The 21,437-nt window shown below is 37.5% G+C and overlaps 1 protein-coding gene and 1 pseudogene across 1 annotated transcript; both read left to right on the top strand.

Annotated features, from left to right (window-relative positions):
- The first annotated feature begins 225 nt into the window (after positions 1-225).
- On the top strand, positions 226-15,159 carry LOC149816984 (sorting nexin 1-like; annotated as a pseudogene).
- Positions 15,160-17,097: 1,938 nt separating this feature from the next.
- NDHL (inorganic carbon transport protein-like protein) lies at positions 17,098-20,560 on the top strand. Its single transcript, XM_089987384.1, has 5 exons — positions 17,098-17,487; positions 18,380-18,469; positions 18,545-18,649; positions 19,092-19,186; positions 20,280-20,560. The coding sequence occupies exons 1-5, from the start codon at positions 17,179-17,181 to the stop codon at positions 20,392-20,394; spliced, it is 714 nt and encodes a 237-aa protein (XP_089843510.1). The 5' UTR covers positions 17,098-17,178; the 3' UTR covers positions 20,395-20,560.
- Positions 20,561-21,437: the final 877 nt, after the last annotated feature.

Raw genomic sequence — 21,437 nt, 5'->3', positions numbered from 1 at the left:
GGCCCTGTGATTATGTATTTAAGTGAGTGTTGGAGATAGCCGATGGGCGGTACAATTTTATGGCAAAATTAAGGCCTAAATTCACAATTGCAAAGGATAAACAAAGGTTTTAATGATATCGGATATTTGTGATTTTGAACATCAAGAGAATATAAAAAATTCTAGGATTTTTTAGGAAATCAGGTCAAATTACCCATACAGGGTCATTTTCCGCTTAAAATAAGGATGGAGATGTGGCCTCATCTGCTATCAGGAATATCAAGCGAGGTGGTCAGGGCATGCAGTTTGAAGACTTCAAGACTGGTATGTACTATGCACTGATGAAATTCATGTCTAAGAAACCAATAAAAGAAAAAGTTGAAAAATGGCGTGGAAACTAAAAAATGGTTTAATTATTTTGGAGAATGTGTGGTCCTCGCTAGAGAAAAGCATCATAGGCATACTCATTTGACTTTAATGGTAAGGATCCAGCAATGCGACCAACCAACTTTATACATAAAACAATGCCATGATTTAGAAAGGAAAAGGTGAATCTACACAGATGTTACAACAAATTTCATTATCACACCCATTTGAAGAGAATTTCACAGGTCTTTCAAGTACCACAGTTAATTAGCATGGCGATAACTTTAGCTATTTATCTCAATGACCCATCTGAGTGTATGTGAGCTAAAAGGATTTGCCATCAGATGTGAAGAAAACAGCTTCTTACCAAAGAATCAACAGCCATCAGTCAAATGGGTCTATTCGTGGATCATGCTCACTTGCCATAGCCATCCCAGTGCATAGGCATGTCGTGCACATAACCAGAGGAAAAAGATGCAAATGATGAAAAATCCAGAGGTTGAGAACTACTATCTAAAGAGGCTCACTATGTGCTGTGAACTGAACAATATTAGCTTTCTAACTAGCAGTTCAAAAAATTTCTAGTATTTCCAAAAGACGTAAAGAATAATAAAAACCAATGGAAATTACAAAGCTTAGCTTAGTATATCGTATTCTGAACTTATTTCTGAACTTATTTGAAAGCAGATACATATTTCAACACGAGCAAGTGTACATGAACAGACTACCACAGAGGTCATGCACAGACAACTTGATGGTAAAGATAAATTCGAACAACTAGAGTAACATTTTGTTAAATGTGCACGTGGGATTGTGATTGTCTCCTGTCTCCATTTTAAATGAAAGGTTTAGGAGTTTAGTATGCAGGTTGGCCTGGATTGATAGGTACGGAAAGCAAGGAATATGCACTGGCAAAATATTAACCTCCAATTCGACTTATCACCCTTTACTTGAGATCCAGTGAAAATAGTGCACTGCTTCCTGCTAACGACCCGACCCATCAGCAGCTTGAACCAGAGTATACACTTTAATATCTCAAAAAATGTCATACCATGTGATTAAACAGATAAAACAGGTAGAACCTTAATTTGCATATTAATTTTTTCTAAAGATACACTTTACTGTATTACGGAACATGCATGAAAGACCCTTGATATCATCAAATGATGTGAATATCACTTTTGAACTATAAAAAAATGTCAGAAAGATTATTAACACACAACTTATGCATATTCATTTCCAACATAGATAGGAGCCATATCTAGATTATCTCCATTCAGTACTGCTCTTATAACACACACTGGAAAGGTTCTTGACCCCTAGATGTCCAGTAGAAGTTCCTCAATGCATTTTAGGCTCTGTTTGGGAGCCCGAGTTGGAAGCAGCAACATGGACATAACTCATCCACTGATTCTTCAACATCAGTTGATTCAGACGTCCTTTATTTTTTAAGCTTTTTATCAAGGGGAACACTGGTATAGGTGTTGTGGCTTGGGAGAGATATACACTCTGCCATATGGCCTACCCTCAAACGGTTAAAACCACTTGTCTGCCTCTCTTGCCCACCCGGGAGCCTGCTGCTTTGGCCATAAGGCAAGGGATGGCACCCTGAGTATCGAACTCATAACATCCTTCAAACTTAAATGCTATAAACCAACCCACCTAGACAGATGTGCACAGCCTTGTGGATGTTCAGATCGCCACTGAGTTTCACCCACTTCATCTTATTCATTGCCCTAACAGTCACTACCTTCTATTAGTGACAATTGCCCTATAAAGGCTTGCTCTCACTACGGCTCTGGTTTCCTTAACAGTCACTACCTTCTATTACAGCATAGGCAGAAATTTCTCAGACTATCTTAGGAGCACATGGTCGCAATAAAATGACAAGCAATACAGGGATGGATTGTGGTGTGAGAAACCCTTGACTGAAAAGATGAGTTGACATGGAGCAAATGCAGGCAAATCCATGTCTAATTAGGGATGGCAGTGGACCGGGGGACAACGGGGCTCCGCCCCGCCTCACCCCGTTTGGACCTGGGATGAAGGGCATGAAACGGGGATGGAGGCGGGGATGAAGGTTAAAATTTATCCCCGTGCGGAGATGGAGGCGGGGATGGACTTAAGCTTTTCCCTGCCCTGCCCCATCTCCGTCTCAATCCCCGCCTCGCCCCGCCCCGTCCCGTCCCCAATTCCTTATAGACTAAGGGGAAACGGGCCCCTGCCCCACCTAGCCCCCGTTTGGACCAGAAATGGAGGATATGAAACGGGGATGGAGGCGGGGGTGGAGGTTGAAATCCATCCCCGTGCGGGGATGAAGGTTTGGATTTTGAAACGGGGCAGGGGTGGAGACCCCGCCCCGCCCCGGCCCACTGCCATCCCTATGTCTAATTCTCATTATTCAGCATTCTTCAAGCCACAAAGGGTTTCATGAATAAACCCAAAATAGTAAACGTGAAAACATAAACATCCCTTTGAATTAATTTGAAATGGTTCTAGAAGGATGACTGGTTTATCTTGAGAGGCACATCGTTGAAAGAGTACCCAAAAAAAATTCCATGCAAGACTATGAAAAAGCTGTTACCAAAGAAGTAAAATATTGTACATGTACGTAAATCCACTGGACACAAATTAGATATAGGTCGTAGGAATTACTATGATATTATTTACTTATGAATTTAAAACAAGATTTACCTAAAAGAATGTCAGACCGTAAATTATATGTATGGTGTCCTAGCTGGACCACGTGAATAAGGCAACATCTTAATATTCTACAATGAATAAGTAACAGAAAAAATAAGATTTAAGATTCTGAAACTCATTAGTGCCCTATGTGTCTTGGCTATTAACGCGTGTTCAATGCAAAGGTTAGTTTCATGAAAAACAACAAAAAGGAAAAGGATAAAAACTCATCCGGACCAATGTTGTAAGAATAGTGTAGGACCCATAATCGGCCATTTCCAATTCGGAGATGAATATAACTGAATCAGCAAACTTTTAACCAGAAAATGACACAACTCACACAAATATTAAAATAATATTAAAAATTAAAAAATTAAAAATTTAATGTAAACCATTTTACAAATTATTAAAAATAAGTCGGATCATGTTGGTTTCATCTCGATTTTTGGCCGATTAAAAAATGAGGCCAATTCGCAATGATAATGGCAACGTTGATCTGTCATGGCCACCTATCATGCACACACACATACATACACATGTAATAAAACAAGAGAGAGTACAACGACATGACTACTAAGGGCCAATCAAGAAACACGTGAACATGCAATAGAAACACGTGAACATGCAATAATCCAGAGGGACAATACACAAGTCACTTAGGGGCAAATACAAGAGTTCCAAATACACTCACACATAGCCGCTAATAGGTAAGCACAAGAGAGCAAAACAACATAAAAAAAAATGGATTTATTCACAAATAATGCTTAAGAAAAGCATAACAATAGTATGGGAGAGAAGTCATATTCATAGGAAATACACAACACGAATGGCTAGCCAACTAGCCGTTGGGCTAATCCCAATGGATACAACAAAGAAGTAAAATACAAAAAAAAAGTGCAAAAATGCCCCTAATGGTCCCCACCTATTATAAATTAATAAAAAAGACCAAAATACTCCTAATGGGCATAACCTATTATATATACAAATCAGCTAAAAATCAAATACACATATATATACTTTCAAGATGAATGTATCATTTTGTTATATAAGTATATATATGTATTGTTTAATATATATAATAACAAATATTTTATATATATTATAATAATATATATATATATATATATATATATGTTGAGGGTCAAGTTAAACTAGCTTTGACTTGCTTCCAAAGGCTAGAATTCTAACCATTGGGAGCTCTCTCATTCTTTAAGGAGAGATGACTTCCTCTCTCATTCATTTCTTCTCTATGGTTTTACACCATTCTTTCTCCTCTATAAATTGGGTTGCGTGTATGTGTTCGGTTGAGAGTGATAGGTAGTATTCGGCTCGTGTCTTGAGTGCATTTGTAGTGGGGTTTAAATGTATTCTTTTTTGTAATTTTAGTGTCCATTATGAATAAAGTTATTCATTCACCAATGTAGTTTTTCTTTTATATTTTTAATGTCCATTATGAATAGAGTTATTTATTCACATTCTCACGTGTGTCCTTTTAGCTCTTAAGTTTGTGTCCAAATATATAATGTTTTGATTCCTAGAGTTCATCGTGGAGTGCATTGGAATCCATACCATTTTGTGACATGGTATCAGAGCCATAGTTTAAAAACTCGTTCGGTTGACCTGGTGACTCGGTTAAATTGGCTTGGATCGCCAAGTCACCGGGTCAAAAAATAAGTGTGACTTGGGTTTAACAAAACTCGACCGATCATAGGTGAGTCATGCATATATATACATATATACTATATTTTATATATAATTACATATATTATATAAAATATAATATAAATATTATATACTATACATAAAATATAATTATACATGTATTAATAAAATTCTATATTAAATATATAAAAAATATCATATAATGTAAATTATATATAATATATTGATAAAATAATATAAACCATAGATAATATATACATACATTTATATACCTTATATAAAATCTAAAGTTAACATGACCCGGTCGAGTCATGAGTTACTCAAGGACAAACCGAGTGATGAGTCACCAGGCTTTAAAACATTGATCAGAGCAAGACATCAGGGTCTTGGAAAGGATTCATATTAATGAATGACATGGATTCAAAGATTTTGCATTCCGTTATATATCTTTGGCTTCTTGTTTTTCATATGTATGGTAAGTTTTAAAAGCAATTATGTTGAAAATAAATATTTTTTGATATAAAAATTGTTGTGTTTTGATATATATATATGTCTAAGATTATGGATACGTGCAATGAAAATCTATATTTTGCAAAGATATATATGGTTTTGCACACTCACTTCATTTGAATAAAAATATATTTTTATATTATGCCTTATTGTGTATCCCATTTGTGGGATTTGTGATTATGTTATTTTAGAACACCTCTTTTTGGTTCTCTTTGTGGGTATTGTGAGTGTGTTCTTTAGAAAACACCTTTGTAGTTATCCACTCAAGTTGAATATGTGGCTTCTTAAAATATTATGTGTCTTGCAAAATACTAAAAATTCATATTTCTTAATGTATGTATGGACTATCTTTGGAATTTTTAATATATTATGATGTGATTAAGCATGAACTTTTATTGTGATCGATTTTTAATAAGACCTTTTTTTATATTATTTCATATATATTTGAACAATATTGTTTATTTTCAAATGACACATGTTAGATTAAGATTTTCTTTTTAGCATATGCCTTAAAACATCTTTATTGAATGGCATAAGCATGACTTGTTATTATATAATAAATATGTTTATCTTTTGTGATTTCTACCTTGTGTAATGATATTCTACATCATGCTTATTAAAGAATATGATATTATAAGAAAAATCGCTTATTTGATGTGATCATATATGTGTGGATCTTTAAGGTTCTTTGGGAGTATTTTATGAAAATATCTATATTATTTTTATGTCTCTTGTGAAGATTGTATGTAGCCCTTAGTTGGCTCTTTGCATCCCACCCACTAGTGGTTTTGTATTTGTGTAGTTGTATACTAGTGCACTTAAGTTTTTTTAAAACTCTTTGGGAATCTCTATATGATTGTCTTCAATTGCCTCATATGATTTAGCTCTAACCTCTTATCATATGTGTTCTTATCTCTTTAATGAGACTTATTGACCTTTAGTATTTGATGTGTTAGTGTACTTGTTTCTCGTTGGTGGATTTATGATCTTTTGAATGATTCTCAAACCTCATAATCCCTTCACCTCTATGTAGAGTGCTTATATATATTGAGCATAACTCATTATTTGCTTATTCAAGTTTGTGAAAATTGTCATAAGACGTCATGTATTGCATACAATTGTATCAATTGCCATATTGTTGTGCATATGATTACACTAATTTTTTATGCTAACTAACTTTATTGGGTTTGATTTGAAACTTCAAGAATATGAGCTCTTTCAAAGATGTTCACTAAATCACCAACAATGGATAGTCAAAGTGTTCCACTAAAAATACCGAAATGAACACTCAAAAGAACCATAAAACGGGTTCATATAAAAATATCCACTAAATGGGTTTAAGAACAACAAAAAGATAATGAGTTTATTGATTGTAATCTACACTAAAATGCTTACATTTAGTGAGGGGCAATGCCCCATATTTATACACAAAAGAAAGGGAAAATAGAGAGTCGTTGGGCTTCCAACGACTCTATTTAGAGCCATCGGGAGTCCAACGACTCTCTTTATATTGACTAGTTCAATACAAACTAAATAAACTGAAAAAGTAGCCTACGATATTGCATGACTACTTATGTTGTTCACAGGATCTGAAGCTCAGTGATGAGGACGAATGCCACAAAGAGCCTACGATATTGCGTGACTACTTATGATATTCTTAGACAATGTGGCTCTATGATTTTATACATTAATTTAATTCTGTTCTTAAACTTTGATTATTGATTGATAAAGTTAGTTATCTGATTGTTGGTTCAATGTAAGATCCCTTGTGGTTTGAAATTTGGTTAAGTCTATGAGGCTCCAGATACTTGGGTTTTGGTTTATGCAATTGTTAAAAAAAAAATTTCACTTTTCAATGGAGATGAGTTAGGGTCGTTACATTTGAACTCTAAGCCCAGTCTCAAACTCACTAATTTACAAAATAAATGCATTGTTTCAAAGTTGTAGACCATATAATTTGAATAATAAAAATATTGCTGGTAAGGAAACACTTCAACCATCTATATTTTATGGTATAAAATATATGTATAATATATTTATTACTAGTTAGTGCCTATACAAGCTGAGGGAACTATCATTGAGCCTGTTTGGCCTACCGGGCCTATTTCACGACTTCAAACCATAGTTGGCAAACTTGTGACTCGGGCTCGGATCATACCCCTATTGGGTCATTGAGTCAGCGGGTTGACTCGGTGATTTCGACGAGTTAGGACTCTATATTTTATAGTGTAAGCACATGTCTAAGACATCGAAATAACTAGACTTCAAGCTAATATGTCAATAGATAAGTTACAAACACAAATAATTATACATGATTATTAACTTTTTTCATTGAACAATATTAGATTCTTCGTAACAAGTGACTTTATACAAGAATTATGCATTAAAATAATAAAATACATGATAAAAAATATATTTAATGGGTTGGATCGACAGTCCTGAATCATGACCCAGTTGGGGTCTGATCCGGGTCGACTCTGGCGATTCCCGAGTCAACTCACCTTACGAGCCAAGCCATGAGCTGCTCATCTCGTTTCACGGCCCTACCTTCAAGCAAGGGGCTGTGAGCTGTTCAGTCCTTTGATCAGAAATCTTGGGATTGATTATGCTTTCCTTTGCAAGCTCCTTGATTGGTCTGGTCAGTGCTCACCGGAGTCCAGTGCTCTTTCAAGTGGATTAATATTTGGGACCTTATTTTGGCAAAATTGATGAAGATGGAATTGGAGAAATGTATGCAGTTGAGGGATGGTGGTTGGTGGTTACAAGATTTAGCGAAAGCTCTCAATTTTTTGAAGGATTCTTATGATTCTTTTTACCTTTGCATGTTAGATTCCAAAGAGAGTTCCTCTCTTGGGACAATGTTAAATGGCTGGGTGTATTCCCTCTTGCATTATTGGCTCATGTTCAGTTGGAATAGTTTACTTGTTTCTTATTTTTTGATAAATGGAAATGAACAATGAATAAGGCTTAGGATGGATTAGTTATTGATGGGGCCATTTTACCCTATTGATGAAATGAATCCCTTTTTTCATGTGAACCTTGATTTAAATGTGTACCATACTTGCATAACGAATATCATAGTCTTTTCATGGTCTAGAGGAATTTCTTTCATTGTTTTGTTGTTTTCCTTTGGATGAATGTTAAACTTTTACTTGGGGTGCCTTCTTGTATGAATGAAATTGCCTATAACATTGATTTGGTGCTATTCTGAATGTGGTTGAATATTTGTATACAACAGGAGGTCCAATCCAAGGTAACTGATGTTGTGCTTGAAAAGGAAAAGCCTATTGAAGAGTCTGACCCCGAGTATGAGAAACTGAAGCAATATATCTTTGAGCTAGAAGAACGCTTAGCAGAGGCACAAAAGCATGCCTTTCCTCTCATGTAGAGGCACAACGGTATTCAACAGTTTGAGCGAAAATTGGTGTCTTCTATAAGTGATCTATTTGTTGTATCCTATTTTCCCATCGACATTGCCTGTCTCCCTTTTTGGATTTCGACATCGATGTTCAAGCTAATTTAATATCTATAAATTGTATTGTTTTACTATTTTTACAGAATTGGGCCGGTCCATGTCTGACTTCGGAAAAACAGTCGAGCTCTTAGGCATTTGTGAGGGAAATTCTCTTGGTAAAGCATTTTCCGACTTTGGCACAAAAGCAGAAATGTTGTCATATAAACTCCAGAAGGTGGTGAGAGAAATTTTGGTAAAATAATTTTACAACTTTTGTTTAAAAGCTAAGCCCATTTCCTGTCACTAGTATACTGTGTTAAACTCTGATATGATATTTTAATTCAATGAAGGCCGACAACATGCTGATGAATTTTGAAGAACCTTTGAAAGATTATGTGTGTGCAATGCAGTCTATAAAGGTGTCTTATAGTCTTCATTTTGTCCATGAAAATGAATAGCTAAATTACTGTCCCATAATTTCAGGCAGATAGAAACCATAATTTTATATTACTTTATTTTAACAGGCTACCATGGCAGACAAATGTTGGATTTGGTTTCCCTCCATGTAGAGGACCCGGTCCAAGGAAGGTGAAGAGACACTTCACCATACGTGTTTTTTTAAGGCTTGAAAAAGAAGAAAAATAGCAAAAAGTGAGGGACCAAACTTGAAAAAGTGAAAAAGAAAGAAAAAGGTAAAAAGAGGGCACGATGGTATGCTTGGAGAGTCCCTTTGGTTTTCTTTTGCTCTTTGAAGGAAAGAGAGAAAGAAAGAGAGGGAAGAGGGTTTCTTCCTTTTGTTTGGTGTGGGGCTTCCACAAGATTGTGAGAAAGAGAGAAAGAGAGTGGCAGAGAAGGAGAAAGTAATAAGAAAAGCTTTGATTAGTGTTCTTATCTTATTTTTATTCCCTTCTTGTTTCGTAAAGATTAGGGCAAGAGAAAGAGGGCTTTTGTTGTGGGAAGGTCATCACTATTGATTAGGTGATATTCTTCCACTTTCACCTCTTTATTTGCTTTGATGTTTCTCTATTGTGTTGATTTGTGGGCTTATTGTGGGTAGGCATTATGTATGCCCTTTATAGTCATTCTTTATATCACATAGTGGAGTTGTTGTTGGGTTGCTCTCAACTCCGTGATTTTTACCTCTTATTTTGAGAGGGTTTTCCACGTTAAAATTGGTGCGTGCCTATCTCTTATTGTGTTCTTTATTTTCTGTATTATCTCTTGCTTTTGTGAATCAAAGTATATATATATATATATATATATATATATATATATATATATATATATATATATATATATATATATATATATATATATATATATATTTATGGTATCCCTTGGATGATAAGGGTTTTATTTTGGAGCTTGGGTGGAAGGAGTTATTCTATGTGTTATGTGCAAGACATAAAAGTGTTCTTCTTCTAGGTACTTTGTTGTCATCGCCTTTGTTTGAAAAGTGATTGCATTCGGTTTGCGCTTCTTTTTCCCAACATCAGTGGTATCAGAGCCTCAAGTTCAAGAATAGATATAAGCACAAGTCAGTTGATTAGTTTAAATGACATAAATTACAATTTATGGAAGAACAAGATGAAAGATCTTTTGTTTGTTAAGGCTATGCATCTTCCTGTGTTTGCTACTCAAAAACCCGAATCTAAAAGTGATGAAAAATGAGAATTTGAGCATGAGTAAGTGTGTGATTTTATTCGGCAATTTGTTGATGAAAATGTCTACAATCATACTCAACATGAGAATCATGCAAGGACATTGTAGACTAAGCTTGAAAATTTGTATACTTCAAAGACCGACAACAATAAATTGTATTTGCTTAGACGGATGATGCAACTCGAGCATAAAGAAGAGAGCTCTATAGCCGACCACTTGAATGAGTTTCAAGGGCTTATTAATCAGTTGTCTGGCATGAGTATTAAATTTAAAGATGAAGTTGTAGGGCTTTGAATGCTTGTTACTCTACCAAATTCTTGGGCGATATTTAGGGTCTCACTCACCAACTCCGCTTCTAATGATGTTGTTTCTATGAAGCTTGTTAAAGCCAGTGTCCTCGATGAAGAGATGAGAAGGAAATCTCAAGGCTATTCTCCACAGTCAGAGGCATTTGTCACTGAAAATAGAGGGAGAAGTAAATTTAAGGGTAAGAAGGGTAGAGATAAAAGCTGAAACAAATCGAGATCAAGATACAAGAATATAGAGTGTCATCATTGCAAAAAAAAAGGGCACATTAAGAAATATTATTTTCAGTTGAAGAGAGAGAACAAGAATTGTGAAAAGCAAGAAAAGAAGAATAATGAGAATGATGATTGTGTCACAGTGACTACTTCGACTGAGTTAGTTGTTGTCTATGATGATGATGTGGTGAACTTGACTAGTCATGATACTAGTTGGGTGATAGGCAGTGATGCCTCTCTCCATGTTACTTCAAATAGAGAGTTATTTGCTACTTATACTCTAGGTGACTTTGGAGTGTTGAGAATGGGCAATGATGGTTTGTCTAAAGTTGCTGGTGTTGGTGATGTAAATTTGCAAACCACCAATGGAACTATGTTGATGCTTAAAGATGTTACACATGTGTCAGATGTTTGCTTGAAGTACATTCAATGATGGACAGTGGAAGCTCACTAGAGGCTCATTGGTTATGGCTCGTAGAAAGAAGGGAAACAATTTGTATGTTTTGCAGACGTTGATTTCAAAAGATGTCTTGAATGTGACTGAAAATGAGAAGTCAGTTGAATTGTGACACAAGAGGTTGAGTCATATGAGCGAAAAGGGCATTGAATGTTTGATAAAGAAGAATCTACTTCTTGGATTGAAGAAAGAGAAGTTGAAAAAATGTACTCATTGTTTGGTTTGAAAACAAAGGAGGGTATCTTTCAAGAGTCATCCTCCATCAAGAAAGAAGGAAATTTTAGAATTGGTTCACTAAGATGTTTGTGGTCCTTTGAAAGAGAGTTCACTTAGAAGTGCACTTTATTTTGTGACTTTTATTGATGATCATTCAAGAAAGTTGTGGGTCTATGCTTTGAAGAGAAAAGACCAAGTGTTTGATGCATTCAAGCAATTTCATGCTCTTGTTGAGAGACAGACAAAGAAGAAGTTGAAGTGCATTCGAACTAACAATGGAGGTGAATATTTGGGATCATTTGATGAGTATTATAAGATACATGGTATAAGGCATCAAAAGACTCCTTCTAAGACTCAGTTGAATGGTGTAGCTGAGAGAATGAATAGAACTATTGTTGAAAGAGTTAGATGTTTGTTGTCAGAGGCAAAGTTGTCAAGACCTTTTTGGGGTGAAGCATTATGCACAATGGCTCATGTTATTAACTTATCTCCTCATGTTCTTTTAGATGGTGATGTTCCTGACAGAGTTTGGTTTAGAAAAAATGTTTCTTATGACCATTTGTGTGTTTTTGGGTGCAAAGCTTTTGTGCATGTTCCTAAAGATGAAAGGACAAAGTTGGAAGCAAAGACACGGCAATGTATATTCTTAGGATATAGTCAACATGAGTTTGGGTACATGTTGTATTATCCTATTGAAAAGAAGCTTGTTAGAAGCAGAGATGTTGTCTTTGTTGAAGACCAAACCATTGAAGACATTAAAAAAGTGGTGAAGGAAAAATCTCAGAGCAGTGACAGCTTGATTGATATAGATCTTGTTCCTTTGTCATCTTTTTCAAATTCAGTTGAAGATGACACACATGAGGATGTTGAAGATTCACAACAAAATGTTGACAAGTCAGATATGTCTGATGGTGATGATGTTGAGCAACATAAGACATGTTCCTCTTCAGCTGCAGAGCCACTTCGCAGATCTACTAGAGAGAGACAACCATCCACTAGATATCCTGCACATGAGTATGTCTTGTTGACTAATGGTGGAGAACCTGAGAGCTGTGATGAAGCTATGCAAGATGTGCAGAAAGAGAAGTGGATTGAAGCAATAAAAGATGAGATGCAATCTCTTTATGATAACCATACTTTTGAGCTTGTACAATTGCCTAAAGGTAAAAGGGCTTTGAAGAATCATTGGGTTTTTAGAGTGAAGCGAGATGAGAACTCGTCACACCCACAATATAAAGCTAGGTTGGTTGTAAAAGGTTTTAGTCAGAAGAAAGGTATTGACCTTGAAGAGATCTTTTCGCCAGTTGTTAAAATGTCTTCTATCAGAGTTGCTTTGAGCTTGGTAGCAAGTCTTGATTTGGAAGTTGAGCAGATGGATGTGAAGACAATCTTTCTCCATGGTGATCTTGAGGAAGAGATATATATGGTGCAACCTGAAGGGTTTGAAAAGAAAGGAAAGGAAAGGAAGACTATGTTTGCAGATATGATGACCAAGGAATTGCCTCATGGTAAGCTTGAAGTATGTTGCTCTATCGCCGGTTTGGCGAAGTCCTCCACATAGTCGGTGAGGGGGAGATATGTTGGATTTGGGTTCCCTCCATGTGGAGGACCCGGTCCAAGGAAGGTGAAGAGACACTTCACCATACGTGTTTTTTTTAAGGCTTGAAAAAGGAGAAAAATAACAAGAAGTGAGGGACTAAAGTTGAAAAAGTGAAAAAGAAAGAAAAAGGTAAAAAGAGGGCACGATGGTATGCTTGGAGAGTCCCTTTGTTTTTTTTTGCTTTTTAAAGAAAAGAGAAAAAGAAAGAGAGGGAAGAGGGTTTCTTCCTTTTGTTTGGTGTGGGGCTTCCACAAGATTGTGAGAAAGAGAGTGGGAGAGAAGGAGAAATTTAGAAAAAAAACTTTGGTTGGTATTCTTATCTTCTTTTTATTCCCTTCTTGTTTCGTAAAGATTAGGATAAGAAAAAGAGGGCTTTTGTTGTGGGAAGGTCATCACTATTGATTATGTGATATTATTCAACTTCCACCTCTTTATTTGCTTTGATGTTTATCTATTGTGGTGATTTATGGGCTTGTTGTGGGTAGGCATTGTGTATACCCTTTGTAGCCATTCTTTATATCACATAGTAGAGTTGTTGTTGAGTTGCTCTCAACCCTCGTGGTTTTTACCTCTTATTTTGAGAGGGTTTTTCACGTTAAAATTGGTGTGTACCTCTCTCTTATTGTGTTTTTTATTTTCTTTATTATCTCTTGTTCTTGTGAATCAAAGTATATATATTTTTGTGGTATCCCTTAAATGATAAGGATTTTATTTTGGAGCTTGGGTGGAAGGAGTTATTCTATGTGTTATGTGCAAGATATAGAAGTGTTCTTCTTCTAGGTACTTTGTTGCCATCGCCTCCGTTTGAAAAGTGGTTGCATTCGGTTTGCGCTTCTTTTTTCCAACAACAAAGCAAATGCTTGCAGACAACAATGTGAATTGGCAGAAACGGCCAAGCTGAAGGAGATTAACCTGTACGGTTTCATGGTTACTTCAGGTTTTTCTGCAATGTGTCATGGTACTGCAAACTAAAAGCTTTGAGGGGCAAATGCATTTGAACTTCTATGACTGGTATCTACTCGTTTTAAAAACATTTTATTTTGCATTTTCGTTCGTGTAACAGTCAAGAGGCTGATGCTGATGCGATCTGAAAAGGTAGCAGAAGCAGAAATAGAATGCAAGGAAGTAAGTTCTGATGACATCTTGATTATACATATTTTTTTCTTTTTAATATTCCATTGCGAGCTCCAGAACTTTGGAACTGGAACATGGCTTAGCACTGTTTGAAACAAAATTTCCTACACCACTCTCTCTGATTGCTTTCGCTGGCTTGTCTAGGAAACTTGGTCACCAATGGGTGGTTGGTTACTGGAGGCTAATCAACAAATAGAAAATTTTATCAGGCCTATGATATACGTGTGACACATCTGTCAAAGTGCAGAAAAAGAATCACATTCATTATTATTTAGCTTAAAGAATAGAAAACTATTTTTTTGAAATATTGGACTCAGAAAGACCTGAAACTATTTTTCTTGAACTTAAAGAATAAAAAACTACTTTTTTGAAATATTGGACTCAAAGTCAAAGGTATGTTATCAAACTGTATTATTCTTAATATTCATAACTAGGAACCCTTTTCAAACTTTTTTATTGCTTGATTGTTACTTTTAGTGTGAGACCATTACGGATTTCAAGTTTTCTCCTGTGAAGTAGATTTGGATTTGTCTGCATTAAAGCAATGTATGTTTGGTTTTTCCCAGAATTTTTGCAGTCTTATTCATGTGCTATTTGTTGCTGTGCCACAGAAGTCCCTTTTGCTTTCTTTGTTCAAATGGAAAAATTAGCCATCTTATTATGTGAAAATATCTTGCTTGCGCTCTCTCTCACACACATTACCTCTCTCTCTCTCTCATTGTTTCTGGTTGTTGAATGCGATCCAGTTGAAAGCAGAGAGTGAGGAGATAGTGAGGTTCCAAGAGGAGAAGACGATTGATATGGGCTTTCCATTTCATGAGTTTGCCAAGGGCAAGCCCAGCTTGCCAATGAGATTGCTGATGCTTGGCGTGGCTTGCTCCCTAAACTCGATGCCTACTCTGCCTCACATCGATGATTTTTATTTATGTTTCCCTTCCTCTCCTTTCCTTTTCATTTCTTTTGTTTTTTTATAAAGTGTAGTTCTAAGATTTTTTTTTTTTTTGTGGTTGTTTTATTCATATGATTACGGTGCTCTCTCTCTCTTTCTCTCTCTCTGCAGTGCAGTCTATACCACTTACATGAATGTCATTGTGCACTCTATCATGCCTGTTTTTTTCAGGATGGACCTTGTATTGTCAACGGATGGGATCTTATCTGGACCTGGATCCGACTCTGTGGTTCTGTTACCAGGTCCGGGTCAGGACAGATCAGGGATCTACCATAGGCTTACCTGGACCCTGTAAGGATAACATAAAGCAAACCCTGATCAGACATGTAAAATAATATGTTATTTTTTAATTAAAAAAACTGCGGGTCCTAATGGGAGTCGTTAATTGGACCTTATGGGTCTGACTTGAATAGTTAATCGGATTTTTTCTTTGTTACCAAATTCGGATCTTACCATTCGAATTTGGTATGAATCGAGATTGGGACATACCACAGCCGTTGAGTTGAGATCTCTTAATTCCTGACCACGCTCCTATTTGTCGCTGGATCAGGTTTGGGCCATACGATCAATCCGTGATGAGTGTCACCAATATGAAAGCGGATGATCCTACACCAATCTGAAAGTCTATGTCACAATGACATGGGGGAGGGGGGGGGGGACACGAGTCAGACACACTCTGACATGTCGACATGATAATGACATGTATGGATATTTATTTAAAATTTAAATAAATTTGTTACTTTTTAATAATATTTTACAAAGAATATATTTTTATATATGAAATATCAAAAAATTGTTTTTATTGATTAAAATATTTATAAAAACCCGTGTCAATGTATCTTATTTTTGGAAAAAAATTTGAACATATATAAGTGTTGAGCTCAAATCACGTATTGGGTCGTACCTGTATCTTTGTGACAGCTGAAAATGCATGCTGTTTGTTTTTTTTATCCAACTGGACTTGTGCTGAGCCTCATGTTGGTCGTGAAGGTTTCCATTGAACAATCGTGCATGTACTTGGCTCGAGCCGACTAATGAAATGCCACTCATTGACCAGTGTCGGTGATCAGGTCAAGATGAGCTGAGCCCACTTGCTTGAGTTCACATGGCATATGGTTGTATCTTCATGGTCCAGTAATCTAGGGTCCGGCCTAAAAGCAGTGCAAACCTAGCCTGCTTGAGCTTGTTGTGCACGTCTAATTTGCAGGCGGACTAATTAAGCCGACCCTGACCCAGATTTTATAGGTTATTATTCACATATAGATTTCTCTAATATTTTGAAAATATCATGGTTTTATCATGATAATTTCAGAAGCCATGATAATCTTGAAAAACATCACGTTATTTTCAAAATATGAATATCAACTAAATATTTAGCTGATAAAAGCAGTTTTTACATCTTTCATATTTTTATTTTATACTTAAATGCTTTCTACTTGCTCATGTTTTTTAGTTTTCTTTTTAAAAGCAAGAGATTTTTCCTTTGACCAACACAGGGGGTCGGGGGTCCAGTTGTCCAGTAAAGCAGTGAATGCATGTCACCTAGTGTTGAGACGTTACAAGTTCAAATCCCAATGGTATGGTTGTATAACTGGTGGGGTCTGCCTAACCCTAGCTTGCCTATGTTTAACCCAGCCTCCATCCCCACACCGGGATAGATTTTAACCTGCATCCCCGTTTCATGCCCTTCATCCCCGGTCCAAACGGTAAGGCGGGGTAGGGCGGGCCCGTTGTTCTCCCGGTCCACTGCCATCCATATATATATATATATATATTTTGAAAACACAGGCGTCTATATGAAAAGTTTTACAAATTAAGAGGTTAAATGCAATTTTTTAATAACTTTAGCGCCTATACGTAAATTTCTCCAAAGACAAAAAATCACTACCACTGTTTCAAGGCCACAACATGTGGAGGGTGTGAGAGATGGCATCATCCCATTCCCACCCCCTTTCTCTCTCTCTCTCTGGCTTCTCATAGTCACAGATGATGGCCTCAAGGTCCCTCATCCACCCCACGTGCCACCCGCACGTGCGACACCACCCTCTGCCTGCTGCCGTGAGGTTGGTAACGCATGAAAGTGTTTGGAGTGAGCAGAGGAGGAGGAAGATGGAAGCCAGGCCTTTGGTTCACAGGCCAGGTGGCAGCACCCACCTCCCCCCTACCATGCGTGCATCGACAGGAGGCGTCGATGTAGTCGTATCTGACGGCTGCGGAAGAGCCACCTCACCAGGGAAGATGAAATCCCCGCGTGATATCGATGTGCAGAGGAGGTTCCAGACGTTGCTCTTCCAGGTGTGGAGAGAGAGAGAGAGAGAGAGAGAGAGAGAGAGAGAGAGAGAGAGAGAGAGTCTGGTCATTTCTGAAACTTTTTGATGTTTCTCCACAATGTTAAATTCTTATCCACATTGGCAAGTAATAGGTTCAAGCTTGATTGACTCAATTTGACCACATGTGACTGATCAGTTTGTCACGGATCAAGATCTTGGACCGAGTTATTTTGATATAAAATATGATTTTTTAGAGTTGTAAAATTTTAGTGCATTGCAAGCTGCTGTTTTTTAAAACCCCTTAAAAAACCTGCTTACATCTCACAATAACATGGTTCAAAGTTCAATTTTCTATTAAACTAATCTTGTATACCACATTCATAAGGTTTGATCTACAAAAATAAATCTAAAAAATCTGAAAAAATGGTTTATACTTGCCTTCAATAGCACCAAATATTAACCTTGAGAAATGTCACAGGAAATAAGGCTGTCCAAGAATTGCTTTCTGTGAGGCACACACTTTGTCCTGTGTCACATGAATACGGCCGTGGATATGAGAACACGGCCACTTTTGTGAAGTTTCCAATGACTTATATATAAGGGGATAGGCAACGGGAGTCCAAATGGAATTAGATTGGTGACTAGAGAGGATCGATGTATAATTCATCTTCAACTAAAATAATATATGTGGAGCATATGATAGTACTGCGGCTACTGCTTTCATATATTAATACCATGAGAATGCACTTAGCTAATTGAGTCAGATCCACATCTGAGTTAATTTCCCAACTGACTCTAATCTGCTCAGTTTTTGTTCCACTTTTAATACTTGTTGCATTGTTGTGAAAAATATTATTTTATCCATAATAAGCGCCAGCAGTATTCTTTGCAATTCATAGCAATCACTTGTGATGCAGTCATCACATAAATTACTGGATGGAGTCCATGAAAAGTTTCCCCTCCAGAAGCTGCGCTCTCTCTTTGAATCTACATGTTTTCTCATCCTTGTGAGTCACCTATTCTCCTCTATACTTGTGAAATTTTCCCATTTCTTGTATGACACTTTTTTTTTCTTTTGGCAGATGGAACAACCAGCACATGCAGTGACTGGGACTGCTGAAGAAGACTGGATCTGGACATGGATATCTTGGGGTGGTGTTGCATTTTGGTACTTATTTATCATGCCGGTAAGCAATTTATATGTTGGTTTTCTTTTTCTTTTTTTAAAGGCAAGCTGGGGTTAGGCAGATCCCAACCAGTTATACAACTATCATTGGGTTTTGAACCTGCAACGTCCCAACACAAGATGGCTGCTCCTACCAAACAAGCAGAGCTCCTGTTTAGTTTTTTTTTATGACAAGGAACTCTCACCGTGAACTGGGTCACTTAATGCGCCTGCCCTCGTGCGAGGTTAACACTGAGATGGGGTTACCAACACCCAAGCCCTCACGGAGGCCACCGATTAAAGGCACCTGCATGCTCGGTGGGAGTCGAACTTGGGACAAAAGGGTCAGCACCTTCCCCAAGCTCGCTGCCACTCGGCTGACCCAAGCGGCTGTATTATTTGTCTTCTTGTTTGTTTCCTCAAATGGTGAAGATTGGTGTTGTATTAATAAAGCATTAATGCAGCCTGTCATCTTTAATTGGCTTCGGCTGCGGTGGTATAAAAGAAAGCTCTTGGAGATGTATGTACAGTTCCTGTGTGTCTTCCTTTTCTTCCCAGGGTAAGTAGGATGGTAAGGATGTGCTTCCCCTTTAACCTTTTGAGAGTTCCCTTATGTTTGGGGAATATATTGGCTACACTTTATTTAAGAATATGTGATAGAACAGGTTGTTTTAATTGGAGGGTATGATACAGTCAACGGTAGCCATATTTTCCCATATATTTGTATACTCTTGCTTTCTCATGTTTAATCTTGGTGGCCTTCCCCTTCTCCTTGAGTTCTTAAATTCAGCAACTCCCTTAAAGTTTGAATTGGAATCTGAAAAGTCCTTTGATCACCAGACGAGGACTAGTCTAGTACCTGAGTGGTCAACTGTCCTCTTCATCTAGGTTCTAAGTTAGTGTTTTGGTGTTGCAGTTTGAAGTTTTGAACTTTTCACACTGTTTTATGCTAGTATTTGCATAATTAAGGCTTTGTTTGGGAGCCTTGAATTGGGATAGAAACATCATTTTCATGTGCTGTCAAAATATGGGTTTGCCAAAAATGTGGTGTTGAGGATGTTGTAAAAAACATTCTCTTGTGAATGGTGTTGAAATGCGGTCTTCAGGCTGCCGATTCCATTTCCAATGACTGTTTTGGTGGCACGACTGCTCTCAAACAGCAGACAGCATTGTGAAGACTGCAGCACACATCCTATTCAAGGCTCCCAAACAGAGCCTGATTTGCATTATTACATCTTCAACTAAAGAGGGGAGTGAAGCTTAGCAAGCTTTATAAGGCCAACCATGAAGTAAGCCTAATGGTAATCGGCTTTCCAAGCTTCAAGCTTCCCTTCATTCGCTTCAGGAGAGCCACACAACACAATGCTGGAAGTCAGAGGGCCCGTACTACCTGCCACACCCTTCGCTCCGAGGGATGGAAAGCGCCTTCTAAACAACTCGGCATGCAGAAGGGTGTTTTATGATTGTCAGTTTTCCCATCTGAACCAAGTTCAAGGGTATTTGTACATGCATGGATGATGCCATTAAATTCAAGGCTTCCCATGAGAACAGGATTGTTTAACTCAGTCCACAAACACAGTCTAGTAAGATTATGTTCTGCATGTATGTTGGTTTATCTTGCCATTCTCTTAACCAATTGTTTCCATGTGAAGCTTGCTACTGTGGGCACCATTTCTCAACTTCAGGCAATTTCCGCGGGATCCGTCGATGAAGTATCCATGGTCCACACCACTTGGCTCCTCAATGAAGGACACAAGTTCTTCCTGATGGCCATCCACTGCTTCAATTAGATGTATATTGATATTAAATATCTTTTGATTTCCTCCTTCAGGCATTTGATTTTGCTTATGGATTTGCAATAGAAAATTTAATGCCTGTACAGGAAAATTGCATCAAGAAATTATATAATCTTTTGCTTCTTTCTTCATTTGTATCGAATGGTGCTGGTGTTTGGCCGATGATCTCTAATCAGACAGTTTACCAAATGTTCTCTACTCCGACAGGTAGTTTGTATTCAAATTGAAGCATCAACCTTTGGGCTTGTTTCAAAGTGGGTTTGGGTACACATCCCACCCACTTTAGCCCTTATTGGATCTGAATGCAGCTTTGAAAGTCATATAGTTGGATGGGAATTGAGATCAGATGCAGATCTGATCATACAAGGCAGAATTAGTGAACATAGAAAAAAGTTTCTAGATTGATCAATCAAAGATTGGTAGGAAGATGCAGCCACCATCTGGTCCCAGAATCATTGATTTCTGGGCTCATGAGTCTTGCCTAATGAGAAGTGGTTTGGATTAGGGATGGCAGTTGACCAGGGCGGATGCGGGGGACAAGGTCTCTACTCCTGCCCTGTCTCAAAATTCTTCCCTCCATCCCTGCATGGGTTTTTATTTTAACTTCCATCCCCACCTCCATCCCCGTTTCATGTCCTCCATCCTCGGTCCAAACGGGGCGGGGCCCCATTTTCTACGGTCCACTGCCATCTCTAAAGAAGAAGGTTGAACTGTTGAAGGGTTAATTATTTTACGAACAAAGATCAGGGATGGGACAGGGGAATGCGTAAGTCCATCCCTGCATAAGTTTTGATTTTAACCTCCATCCCTGTTTCATATCCACATCCCCAGTCCAAACAGGGCGAGGCAAAGTGGGGCTGGGCTGGGCCGGTCCACTGCCATCCCTAGTTTTGCTGTCCAAGTTCATTAATGAATTGGCTTGTAAATTGGCCAAATTGGCCCACAGGACAAGAGTGAGGAAAGCCCATGTAAGGATAAACCTTTAGATTGGCACCCTTTTGGTTCTTTGATGTA

The sequence above is a fragment of the Nuphar pumila genome, chromosome 14 (genome assembly GCF_984573655.1).
Source record: "Nuphar pumila chromosome 14, dmNupPumi1.hap1.1, whole genome shotgun sequence".
NCBI lineage: Eukaryota > Viridiplantae > Streptophyta > Magnoliopsida > Nymphaeales > Nymphaeaceae > Nuphar > Nuphar pumila.
Note: the sequence above shows the minus strand (reverse complement) of the source record. Positions and strands in the feature narration are given on the sequence as shown.

What these genes read in the sequence shown, in the direction of transcription:
- NDHL (XM_089987384.1), top strand. Translation starts at nt 17,179, where the DNA reads ATGATGGCCTCAAGGTCCCTCATCCACCCCACGTGCCACCCGCACGTG. An exon ending in GGTACTTATTTATCATGCCG is followed by an intron (nt 18,650 to 19,091) that starts GTAAGCAATTTA and finishes GCATTAATGCAG; the next exon opens with CCTGTCATCTTTAATTGGCT. An exon ending in GTCTTCCTTTTCTTCCCAGG is followed by an intron (nt 19,187 to 20,279) that starts GTAAGTAGGATG and finishes TTCCATGTGAAG; the next exon opens with CTTGCTACTGTGGGCACCAT.